Source organism: Loxodonta africana, chromosome 1 (genome assembly GCF_030014295.1).
Source record: "Loxodonta africana isolate mLoxAfr1 chromosome 1, mLoxAfr1.hap2, whole genome shotgun sequence".
In the NCBI taxonomy this organism is placed as follows: domain Eukaryota; kingdom Metazoa; phylum Chordata; class Mammalia; order Proboscidea; family Elephantidae; genus Loxodonta; species Loxodonta africana.
Genome location: NC_087342.1, coordinates 78,255,720 through 78,268,823, shown reverse-complemented (window position 1 = coordinate 78,268,823; position 13,104 = coordinate 78,255,720). Strand labels below are relative to the sequence as shown.

The 13,104-nt window shown below is 40.0% G+C and overlaps 1 protein-coding gene across 1 annotated transcript; it reads right to left on the bottom strand.

The window, feature by feature from the left end:
* Positions 1–3,873: 3,873 nt before the first annotated feature.
* Positions 3,874–10,448, bottom strand: LOC100664315 (epididymal secretory glutathione peroxidase). Its single transcript, XM_023540243.2, has 2 exons — positions 10,056–10,448; positions 3,874–6,202 (listed from the first exon to the last, which is right to left on the bottom strand). The coding sequence occupies exons 1-2, from the start codon at positions 10,207–10,209 to the stop codon at positions 6,141–6,143; spliced, it is 216 nt and encodes a 71-aa protein (XP_023396011.1). The 5' UTR covers positions 10,210–10,448; the 3' UTR covers positions 3,874–6,140.
* Between the last annotated feature and the right edge of the window lie 2,656 nt (positions 10,449–13,104).

The following is a 13,104-nucleotide window of genomic DNA, read 5'->3' as shown; positions in this document are numbered from 1 at the left end:
TATTCCCCATTCATTTGTTTAAAGATTCAAAGATTGTAAATAACAGAAAGTGGAGTTCTAAAGAGAGAGAAAACCAATGATTGGAGGGCAAATAAAATTTTTCAGTTAGGTGGTAAGTTTTTCCTCTAAAGATATCATTAAAAAAAAAAAAAATTGAAACCCATTACTGTCCAGTGGATTCTGACTCATAGTGACCCAATAGCAGAGTAGAACTGCCCAGTAGGGTTTAACGAAGGAGCACCTAGTGGATTTGAACTACTGAGCTTTTGGTTAGCAGCCAAACACCTAAACCACTATGCCGCCAAAGTTTCCTAGCTATCATTACATATATATGATGCATAAAATTTAAAAAAGCCCTTGTCACAAGCTCTATAGAGTGCCATTACTTGTTTGAGGGCAATGTAATCTACACTACAGCAGGAGTCTAGAATATTGAATGTTACTTCTCATCATTGTATCTCTCAAGGAATTAAGATAGGATGGACTGTGTGGTTTTGTAAGGAAATTATTTTGGGAGAAGCATCATAATGGCAGATTTATTTTGCTAATATTTGGTTGAGAATATTTATATCTATGCTCAAAAGAGATTAGTCTGTAATTTTCTTTTTTCTACCTATCTTTGTCAGACTTTTCTATCAAGGTTATGCTAGCCTCAAGTTAGATGGAAAGTATATGCTCTTTTCTGAAAGAATTGGAAATATATGATTCTTAAATGACCGCTAAAAAAAAAAACCCAAAAACCATCAACTCCTAGCTACCTTATAGGGCAGGGTAGAACTGCCCCCTAGGGCTTCCAAGGAGTAGCTGGTGGATTCAAACTCCTACCTTCTCGTTGGTAGCTAAGCTCTTTATCCACTATGCTACCACGGACCAGTAAGACTTAACTTCCTCAGTACTACTCAAAGGGTGTATTCCACAGACTGCAGCATCAGCATTACCAGGAATTTGTTTGAAATGAAAATTTTGGGCCCTAACCCAGACTACTAAATCTCTGGAGGTGTAGGCCAAAAATCGGTTTTACCAAGCTCCATTGCTAATTCTTAGGTATGCTAAAGTTTGAGAAGCACTGAGTTAGACGACTGGCCCATAGATGCTTTTTCTTAGTTAGCTTGTATTTCTTTTTGTTCTTTAGATGGAAAGGTAGTTAGAGGGCACCTTTGAGAATATGATGAAATGTTTTAGCCTTTCATCAGAAAATGTGCATATACACATATGCAAAATAGTTCTTTCCATTACCAACCTGGATCTCATAATTTCTGCCCAACTGTGCCTAAGTTATTCTTCTATTTGTAATATCACCTAAATAACATACATGTTAGATGTTTCTGCAACAAGTTTTAGTTTTTCTAATTCATAACATAAATGAAGTTTTTCACCTAAAAATCATAATTTTAGTCAAAGTTAAATAGTTATTTATAATAAAAAATCATAATTTTAATCAAATCCATTGCCATCGAGTTGATTCTGACTCATAGGGTTTTCAAGGAGCAGCTGGTGAATGGGAACTGCCAACTTTTTGGTTAGTAGCTATAGCTCTTAACCACTGGCCACCAGGGCTCACAAAGTTAAATAGCTATTTATAACTTAGAAAGGAATCATTTTACTCATTGTTTCATTTCAGTCTTACCACCCTATCTATCAAACAGAGAAGTATTATTGAACATTTTAGAACTGTGAAAATTGAGATCCTGAGGGTCAGGCTGCTTTCATTAAATTATCTCACAAGTGTTTACCGAGAACATTCCAACCTGCCACATATTGAATAGAAGGTGAACTTATGCAAGGTGTCACTTATAATTAACCAAACTGGGACATAATAATGGCCTTCAAAACCTAAGTTGTATTTTCTCTTACACTGCTCTGCTGCCTCCTTTTATATCCTCAGAGAAGAACTTATGTAGTCTTCACTCAGTGGGAAATGGTTGTGTGCCTCTTCCATACTGTCCCAGCTCTATTCCTGGTGTTGAAATCTCTTGGCCACAACCTTTCCATTTTGTAATTTTCAAAGAACTTTCAGAGACACAACTTCATCCACTCATTAAACACTATGTAGGGAAGGTGTCCAAATTTATTCTTGCTTTCTAGATGACAAAACTATGAAGTAGGCAAAGATCATGCAGCTCCCTATTTAGCACTCCTAAGCATTATTACTCTACCCCTTCTAGTGATGACGAACTGAGGCACAGAGAAATTAATTACCTACCTACCTAAGTCACGAAATTTGTAGTTTGCGGTACCAGGATTTGAATTCAGTCAATTGAATACTAGGTAGTGATTCAGTTGGCACCAGAAGAAAAAAAGGTCATCTATGTTGTTATTGTTAGTTGCTCTCAAGTTGATTACAACCCATAACAACCCCACAGGTGCAGAGTAGAATTGAGCTCCATAGGGTTTTCAAGGCTGTGACCTTTCAGAAGCAGATTGTCAGGACTCTCTCCCAAGGTGCCATTAGGTGGGTTTGCACCACCAATATTTTGGCTAGTAGCTGAGTGCCTAATCATTTGTGCCACCCAGGGGCTCCTGATCACTCATAGAACAAGATATTATATGTGCTTGTGTGTGTGTGTGCGTACAGTGCTCAAATTTCAGGAATAATATATACATCAGTGGTGACATCACTGAAAATGGCAGAGTAGGGAACTTCAGAGCTCCATTCCTCCACAAAAACAGTTGATAACCTGGCAAAAACTGTCAGAACGAACTTTCACAAAACAAAGAAAAACTAAGTTTTTCTCAAAGTAAAAACTTACAACCAAGGGAAAGCTTAATGAAGAAAGAAGCTGCTGTATTGTGGTAAGAGAATGCTATGGCATTTTAAACCGCTCAATTATTATCTCCACCCCCAGCTCCAGACTGGTGGCAGCCATAAAGACAGCAGCCTGCACTCTGGGTGCAGGTTACTAACACCAGAGGAAGCAATAAGGCCGTAATTTTCAAAGAGTTGTGGTTGTGTGTTTCAACTTGCCTGATGAATTCTTGAAAGGCCAGCACAAGGGCTTGTCTTTGTTTGGATGAACTCAGAGGATTCCCTGCACTGGGGTGGCTGCCTGGGGCAGCGCTTGCTGAAAGCATTTAAAGGCAAAAGCATTGGCTTCAGTAGCCTGGAAGAGGGATAAAAGTCAGGACAAGCAATAGACTGAAAAACCTTGGAAGGAAGAGGTTGGAAAAGCAGATATGTGGAGGAATAAAGGCTTTTAAATTTCCCCACATATACCATGGAATTGTGAAGGCCATGCATATGCCTAGAGCTGGACGTATGTTCACGAAAGGCTTTCACCTCTGACTGATCTTCAAACTGTGCAAGTAGGAAGTGAAGGCTAAGAAAGAGTTGTAGACAGCATGGCCAAACATTGAATGAATGCCCCAGAACAGAGCCAATATGAAAAGGCTGGGAGAGTTTTCTTTTTTTCCTTTTTCCTATCTTTTAACTCCAGTTGTTTAAGGAAACCACTGTCAAATCACTAGCTGACCACTAAGTTAATAGAACAGAGACTTCAGTGACCATACATGACAAAGAATCCAGACTTTATAAAAATAATTTGGAAAAGTCAGTGACTAAATTAACAACAAAAACCAACAACGAGCAGCAACAACAAACCCTGATAGGGGTGTGGGCGGGAAAGGGCAGGTGAAAGGAATCTGACCTACAGAGTTGCCACATTATTAGTATTCAAAATGTTCAGTGTTCCTTCCATCCTGAGGGTGGGAGGCTGTTATCTGGATAATACAGCATCTATGATAGAGTGAGAAAGAGGAGGTAGATGAGTTTGAGCACAGGATAGGATTTAAAAACCACATCAGTAATCCCAGGTGCAGCAGAAAACATTTTATTGGAGATAGTAGCAAGACTGGCTCTGAAGCTGAGTAGTCTAGAGTTGAGAGGGAAAGCACATCCTTCCAAGTGTGGAAGGCATTTCTGCTCAGGTGTCATGACCTGAATGAACTAAGTATTATACACTAAAGAAAGCTCTTGTAGGGTTCAATTCAGAGAGATGCTATGGGTCCTGCTATCCTGTAGGTTCCTGTTCCCACTGTAACTTAAGGCTTCCTACAGGAGAATGACAGGTGTTGGATGGGGTGAGGGGAAGGGGGAGGAGTCCATGGATAAAGACTAAACCAAAATGGGTTGATACATGTTTGTCCTAGGGGAGAAAAAACTTTATGATGTGGAATTTTGACAGTGTGACTGTCACCTCATTGCTATTCCTACATCTTGTGGGTAGAGAAAGAACAGGGAGTCAGAGTCTAGGGACATTCCTCTTCAGGATACTGAGGCAGTCTGAACCATCCTCAAGGAAGGATAATTTTCCTTTAATGGACATAAATTTTTAAATTTCTAGCAGAGGTCTGAGGATTCAGGGTTCCCATTGTTTTTTTTTCTTTGCCTATATATTCTTGGGTGGAGAAATAGCAGTAATCATCAGAATATAAACCTACTTTGTGCAGTTTGGAAAATGTGGACAGTATAGAGGCGATTTAGTCAAGTGGAGGCCATTTAGAAAGAGAGTGTGATGAGAAGATGGATATTTCTTGAACAGATCTTTAGGTTGATGGATCCTTTCCCTGATTCTGGGACTTCCTATTTCGTTTTCAATTGCTTCAGGTACTCCAGAATGTCTGCCTTGACTGTGCTGACTGGTGCCCGGTGGGACCAACGCATGACAGGGATTCCATCAGATCCTACCAGGAACTTCTCAAAATTCCAGCGGATGTCATGGACCTTCATAGGTTCCCAGAAGATATATCTGGATGAACCCAAAATGTCAGAGGGGTGAGGACAGGAGTGCTAAAGCAAAGAAATGGAAAAAGGTTATTCTCACCCACAGATAATCCACTCCCTCTTATCCCTAGATACTTTAATTCATTAAAAAATATCCATAAGTTCTCTGAATCAACACCATTCCAATAAACAAGGATCCCACAGTAGATATTATAGCAAAAATCTATTCCTTCTCTCTGTTTCTCTCCTTGCCCCCATCACATGGTGCTATGGGTAAGCTAAACCAAAAAAAACAAATCTGTTGCCGTTGAGTCAATTGTAACTCACAGTGACCCTATAGGACTGAGTAGAACTGCCCCATAGAGTTTTCAAGGAGCACCTGGTGGAATCGAACTGCTGACATTTTGGTTAGCAGCTGTAGCACTTAACCACTACACCACCAAGCTATGTCACCCATATTCCCACTTTTTACTTCCTTATTTGAAAAATGAATAGCTTGGATTTGAGTGTGGTTTTCCAGGTCCTCGGGATCCATGGGCCAGGAGCGTTTCAATAAATATCTTTTGGAACCAACATAGAGTTACCAATATTTTGTTTTGTCAAATAAAATTTAAAGCATCATTTCATTGTTTCATTTAAAAAAGATCATTGTGGAATAAATTGTGTGTGGGTCATAATCTTAGAATAAAAGGCAGTCCTGTAAGTTAGACAAGTTGAGTTTCCGAAACTCTCCGTACATTGTCCTGTTTTCCTCAACTTAAAGAGAATATATGAAAATCTCTACGTGAACCAGTCTTGGCCTAGAATTCAGCATTTATGAATAATTCACTTGGGTGACCTTTTGGTGCCTTTTCAGCTCTGGCATTTTCTATACTTAAAAGTTGGTGTTTCATACAAAGCACTTACTACATTGTATTATACCTGTTGATTTCTATGTCTCCCTTTCCAGTACGAACTTGCCAAGGGTACGAACTATGTCTTACTCGTATTATTTATTCTTACAATTCTTATTCTTATTATTTAGCAAACTGCCTTGTAGATAGCAGGCAATCCATAACGTATCCTGAATGAATTAATGAATGTCAATGAGAAAGATGAATTAATGAATGTCAATAATCAAAACAAATTAATGAGTATCAACGAGCAAGAGGTTGATCACAGTAAAAAGCTACCACTCTACAACAACTCTCTTCACCGCATGAAGCCAAAGCCCTCAAAATACTAACAAATGAAACCCAAATCCCTGTGCTGATCTGAAGCTGTTCTCCAAAGCATCCAATCCCACCTTTAGGAATGGGCCCTTAGGTCCATTTCTACCACACCAACCCAATGCTAGGAATATTAGGGAAGCAAGAGGGGGCTTATGTCAGTAATTCACTCACCTTCAAGAAGGTGAAGATTTTCTGTTCTTCCTCACCATTCACATCTCCTTTTTCAAAAAGCTGGAAATTAGGTATATATCCACCCCCTGGACGGACATACCTGCAATGAGCCATAATGTTCCCAGGAAACTCCAGAATATGAGAAAGTTATAATGGGAGACCAGGGTTTGAGGTCATAGGAAAGGGCAGGAAAAGGTGGATATACAGTAGGTGAGGATGGGGAGGGACAATATGACTGTATTTTGCATTTGAGTTCTATAATTTATTTTTTCTCTATTCCATTCCCTGTCCTTGCCCCACCCACCATTTCTCTACCAGTTATTTCTGTACTCCTGCCCTTCCACCACTCCATGCAGACCTCGTTACCCAGGGATGGAGAGATAGTCCCTGACATTGCTAGACTTTCATTAAGGTAGGCCAGAGTTAATATCAACTTGTAGATGCCCTGAGCTTACTGATCCACCATTACCACCACGTCACCCCACCCCACTCGGGAAGTTTCCAACATGGAAGGACCTCTGTGGAGAAGGGAAAAAGTAGACAGGAGCCTCCTATAGGGTTTCATGTAGGCACTCACCGGAGTCCAGGAAGGATCTCTGAGTTCTCTCCTGGTTCTTGCTTTCCAAATTGGTTGCAGGGAAAGCCCAATATTACCAGGCCAAAGGGCTTCAGTTCCTCCTGAAGTGCATTTAGTTCTGCAGGTAGAAAAGGGACAACATGAGACCCTGCCTTGCGCAGAGAGAGATCTCTGGAGTTACCTATTTTCCAGATGAGGAAACAGAGGCCCAGGGAGGAAAAAATCTTTAGATCAGAGATACTTTTAGTGGCAGAGCTGAGGCTAGATCTTGAATCTCTGGACACACTTCCAAATGCCCTTTCTTATAGCACCTTATTTCCCAAATCTGCAGTACATCAGAATCAGCTGGGGGCCCTTCCTTAAAAACAGGAATGCCTAAGTCCCATTCCAGAGGTTTTCCTGATTCCATTTATCTGAGTTGGAGGCCAGTCAGCTTTATGATTCCAAAGCTCACCAGGTGATTTTTAAGCAAGGTTTGAACATCACTGCTCATCATTTTGCTTTCCCTTGTTGGTTAATTGGTAGGTTAAATCATTCTTGTTTTGAAGGAAAAGACAAGGACAAAGAGTACTGAGGCTTTCTCTCCCCTGAAAAGGCTGGCTCACCCCCAATGGAGGGGGATAAACCTGACAGAGGCAAAGAGAACCAGAGAAGTCTAAGTCAAGCTTTCTGGTATTCTTCAACAATCCTCAGGATGTTAAATATGCATTCTCCCCAGACATCCTCATTGATAGTCTAGAAGGCAAACTTCCAACTGCTTTCATCCATTGCCAGGAAGTTTTCCAACTTGTCTGCTCAGGCTTTAACAACCATCTTCTTTGTCAGCCCTTTCTGGGCTAGAAGCTTTTAGTTCCCTGATAAACACCAGATAATTCCACTGGGATTCAGCTCAGCCCCCTGATATCTCCTCTTGGTCTTTTTTATTTTAAAAATAGAGATTGATTTCCTGTTTCCACATGGTTCCTCAGTCTCTCTCACTGTATCCCTTCCTCTTGTTTTCAGCAACTGTGGATGATCATGTCCACTAGGAAATAAACTAGAAATAAGGAAGCCTGTCTTCCTGTCCTTGGGCAACTGTTCTTCAGTTTTCTCATCTGTTATGTGTGGAATGGGAACTGAATAAATTGATCGTTAAAAAATATTTATAACATCTTTATTCATAATGGAAACCCTGGTGGCATAGTGGCAAAGAGTTACAGCTCCTAACCAAAAGGTCAGCAATTCGAATCCACCAGGTGTTCCTTGGAAACCCTCTGGGGCAGTTCTACCCTGTCCTTTAGGGTCGCTATGAGTTGGAATCAACAGCAATGGGTTTGGTTTTTTGGTTTTATTCATAATTGCCAAGAATTGGAAGCAACCAAGATGGTAAATCGATAAAAAAAATTGTGGTACATCCTCTACGAGGGAATTCAACAATTAAATGAGCTAACAAGCCACAAAAAGACACGGTGAATCTAAAGTTCACATTGCTAAGTGAAAGAAGCCAATCTGAAAAGGCTACATACTGTATGATTCCAATTATATGACTGAATAAGTTGATTTTTAAAGACCCTATAAACTGGTAAAATAAATTATGATCCAATGGGATTATTCAGTCTTAAAAAAAGAATGAGGAAATGGACTGAACTCCAAAGCACTTTCATAATTTAAAAAAGCAAAGTGACAAATAGTATTTACAGTATGTTAAAACTGGGGGAAAAGTAGAAAAAATGATCTATTCTGTAAACATAATATTGGTTGTCTGAAAGGAGGGAAGAAAGGAGACTTCTCACACTAAATGTTTTTGTTCCTTTTTAATTTTGAGCTGTGTGAATATATTATCCATTCAAAACAACATAACTAAAAAGAGAAAACAAAACACTTATTAGTTCAAATACAAAAAATGCATCTGTCTCTGGTATAATCCATCCTGTTCCTTATTCAATCATCCTTAAACTACCTGGCCTGGAATATCAGAAACATAAAATTCTTTCCTGAATAACGTATAGATAGGGAGAAAACTACACTTGAAGGAGGAGTTGAGGTTGGCAGGGGAGTATTTGCCTCTATTGCAGCCTTCTCAACCAGCGCTCAGTCTAATCTAATGCGACTCCAAATATAGAAATCCCAACTCTCTTTTCCCTGTCATCTAAGGTGCCTGTATAATCCCGGAAAAGTCTCAAAAGCACTGATACTCTCTCCTGGTTTTGCCAGGAGACTTCTGGAATCTTCTGAGAGGCTCCTAGTTTTCAGATATAAGTTGATCAGACAATATCTGATAAGAAAGCTCCATACTTAAACTAAGATTAAACTAGACTCCCTGAAAATGCTATGGGTTAAGAAAGGATCTTAGTCCAATGCCCTCTGGCCCCTCCCAGAGAAGGAGCAATGGAAAAAAAAGTGATGCAAAAGAGGATGAAAAACAAATAAACAAACAAACCGAAAAACCTCTCCAATATTATAAGCCCACTGATCTATCAGTAGCACACCAGGTTGTGACTATTCACTTTCTATTTTTGGTAAGAAAGATGTTTTCCCTACCTTCTTCTTGTGAGCAGAGCAAGGCAGGGTTTAGCAAACTTTTTCTGTAAAGGGCCAGATAGTAAATAATTTAGATTTTGAGAGGGACCTCAGAAGAAAGAACTGGTGATCTATTTCCAAAACATCAGCCACTGATAACTGTACGGACCATAGTTCTTCTCTTACACACATAGGGTCACCATGAATTGGAATGGACTTAATAGCAACTGGTTGTTTTTTTGTTTTGGGTTTTTTTTTTAATGATCTCTGTCACAACTACTAATACTGTCTCTCTTACGACTATTCAATCCGCCTGGTAGTGTAAAAGTATCCATCAGGGTTTCCACAAAGTAACCATAGGCAATATGTAAACAAATAGGCATGGTTGTATTCTAAGAAAACTTTGTTTATATAAACAGGAAGGCCAGGTTTAGCCTGTGCACAATAGTTTGCTAACTCCTAACATAGTGGGGGGAAACCAGGATGGCCTAGTGGTTAAGTGCTACAGCTGCTAACCAAAAGGCTGGCAGTTCAAATCCACCAGGCGCTCCTTGGAAGCTCTATGGGGCAGTTCTACTCTGACCTATAGGGTTGCTATGAGTTGGAATTGACTCAACAGCAACTGGTTTTGGTTTTAGCATAGTGGGGAGCCCTGGTGGCACGGTGGTTAAGAGCTATGGCAGTTCTACTCTGTCCTATAGGGTCACTGTGAGTCGGCAATGGGTTTGGTTTTTTGGTTTAACATTGGGGAAGAAGTCACATGATCATGAATATTTATTTTAGTATATAATTAGAATAAGAATATCATTCCAATTATAATTTAGAACATAATCTGATGGCAAATCTAGTCCCAGGAGATTTGGGTATGAATTCTTACCAGGATATTGAGCTGTCAGACCACAATAGGTGGCCACGTTGACAAAAAGGACATGCTTGCCTGCATACTTCTTGAACTGGATGTGTTCCTTTCCATTAAGAGTGAGGGCATCATAATCATAGATGGTGCCTTTCACATCTTTGTAGCAATTCATCTGGAAAATTTTTTTAAATGGTAATGTTAGTACCAACAATTCTTAACATCTGTATAATTTTTCAAAGGACTCAAAGAATAATACAACAAGAACTGTCTAAGGTGTTATTGACAGGACTGAAACTTAGACTTTTGACTTGAAATCCAATGGGTTTTTTTTTTTCAGCAACGAGCAAGTCAAATCTCTCTTCCTCTTATTTATGTAAGACCCCCAGAAAACACATGGGGGAATGAAAAAGGGCAGAGATTAACGAGCTGGGATGAGAGGGCTTGGAAGTAAGTGGAGCTAAAGAGAAAAGCAAGCTACCTTTTATGCTTTTTATTAAGTGAATTCTACAGTCCAGGGTCTCCAGACTCAATTAAGCAGCACTGGGTAACATAAAAGTCATATCAATTCCTAAAACTAGAAAGTCACTTTGGAGATCATCTAGTCAATTTCAGAGGGGTGGATCTTGCCAGAGCTGCCTATTAAAGAAAACATTATGTATATAATCACTGTTGCTCACAAACCCATGAATTAGGGACTGTTACTCGCAAATTCAAAAAGAGAAAGCAGAAGCTATCAGAGGTGAAGTCCAAGGCCAAAAGTGATAATCCTGTATGTGAATGAAAGTTTGCCCGGCCCTAATTTCATGTCTCTATTTTGCCTCTAAGTCATCAAGTTCATCGCTATCCTTCCCTGCAATTTCTTCCCATTACCGTACACTCATGTTTTTAAAATAAGTCACTGGAGCGTCAGTTGAGAATAGAACTGAGGCCAGAATCCAAAATTGTTGACTCCAAATCCAGTTGTTTTAGCCCTCTGGTTATTTTTTTCCATTTGTTTTATGCTTCTCTGGTAACTCTGTGACTTACTCCAGTCCTAAAACCTGCAGATCAGCTTTGTTCTCTTTTTGGTGAGTTTCCCACAGAGCAGCTCTCTGAGATGGGAGTTCAGCCACTCATCTAAACCCAGGCCTCACTGCCCCTTGACGCCCATCACTGCCCCGTGCTTCAGACCCAGTTTTGACTCAGTTCAGACCCAGTTCTGACTCAGACACTGATGGGGCTGGCATGGTAGCCAGTCGACCCGCAGGTGGGGAAAGAAGGGAGAAAGAACCACAGTAAGGAGACTTTCTCCCCTAGCCATATTCAACTCAAGAAACACCCATTTATAGACGTAAAGAAGATTCAAGGAGAAAAGAAGAAAGGTTTAGTAGAACCTTCAAAGAAAAAGAAAGCAGGGGTTCGAGACCTACAAAAAAGACTGGAGGGTGGAAGCTAGAAGCAGGACAGAGGGTAATTCTAATTCCCACTTTGAGCCTCTCTCCACCCTCTCTGGAGATCACTCACCTTCACCTTCTCGGGCTTGGGATCTGGCTGCACAAAACCAGCCAGGAGAAGGGAGAAAAGAAAGGAGGGCCTTAACTGCCCAGTCATGATTAATGTTTGTAGATCTTGATGCTTCTGAGATTCTCATGCACATCCGCAGCCTTTTGATACCTTGGCAGAGACTGGCCCAAGCCTGTGCTAGCCAATCGTAGGGCAGCAAGAATCTCTGGGGCCTGAGTAGGGAGTGAGGACCATAGAATTCAAACCACATCCTTGCCCCCACACACCCCCATGAGCACTCAGCACTCATCACTGATCAAGATCTGGGACCCATATAAATACTGGCAGAATTTATGGAAAAGGTGAAGGCAAGCCCTCTTTGGTCAATGAAGACTATTGCCTGGTTCTCTGAGTGGAGTAGAGGGTCTAGATGCAGACACAGGCTCCCAGACATTGCAGTAAAGTCACTGTGAGAGGATTGATGAAGACATTCCAAAGACTTTCCTAATACTATTATTTGAGCTTAAAAATATCAAAGAATGGACCTCCTACAATCTCCTTGAGAAAGTTGAGAGGAAACTGGCCTTGAAGGGAAAAACTATTAACAAAATATATGAAGGACAGCGCATTAATGTATTCATTATACAAATAATTACAAATGTTTCCAAGTGCTTAAAAACAAGTAAGGAAAAAACATGCAGCCCAACAGAAAAACTGGCACTAAACAGGAAATCAAATGGCCTACGCGATAGGATACAATGTTCTCCCTTGCCATCAATTAAAGAAATATAAATAAGATACAATCTTCATTTATCAAACTGGCAAAGGATAAAAGGAATGAGGGTACCCAGTCTGGTATACGTGGTTTTTACACACTGGCGTTGAGTGGCGAGGGCTAGGGGAGGAAAATGATAGGAATAGCTGCCAACTTTCCTGGAGGATAATCTGCCAATCTGAATACACTACTTTTTAAAAATGCATGACTTTTTTTTTTTTTTAACTTTTAATGTCGAATAATTATGAACTTACAGGAAGTTGCAAAGATAGAACACAGTAGTCCCATGTATACTTCACCCAGTTGTCCCACTGGTTACAGCTTAACACAAGAAAAGGACAATATCAAAACCAGGAAACTGACATTGTTAGAATACGTGCATATAGCTCTATGTTATCATATCACATGCTTAGATTAGTAAAGCCACCATCACAATCAAGATGCAGAACTATTCGATCGCCACAAAGATCTCCCTCATGCTACTCTTTTATAGTCAATTACATTCCCCTCCCTTAAAATTCAAAAACTTTTTGGCCAAACTGACAAAAGAAGAACAGGAGAGGAAGCAAATATCCTGAATAAGAAATGAGATGGGCGATATTACAACAGACTCAATTGAAATTAAAAGACTCATATCAGATTACTATTAAAAACTTGTACTCTAACAAATTAAAAAACCTAGAAGAAATAGATGAATTCCTAGACACACACTACCTAACTAAGCCAACACAGAGGTAGAACAACTAAATAGACCCATAACTAACGAAGAGATTGAAAAGATAATCAAAAAACTCCCAACAAAAAAACCCC

Coding starts and splice junctions, on each gene's coding strand:
- LOC100664315 (XM_023540243.2), bottom strand. CDS start 10,209: ATGAATTGCTACAAAGATGTGAAAGGCACCATCTATGATTATGATGCC. Junction 6,203..10,055: donor TCTGACAGCTCAATATCCTG/GTAAGAATTCAT, acceptor GGCTCATTGCAG/GTATGTCCGTCCAGGGGGTG.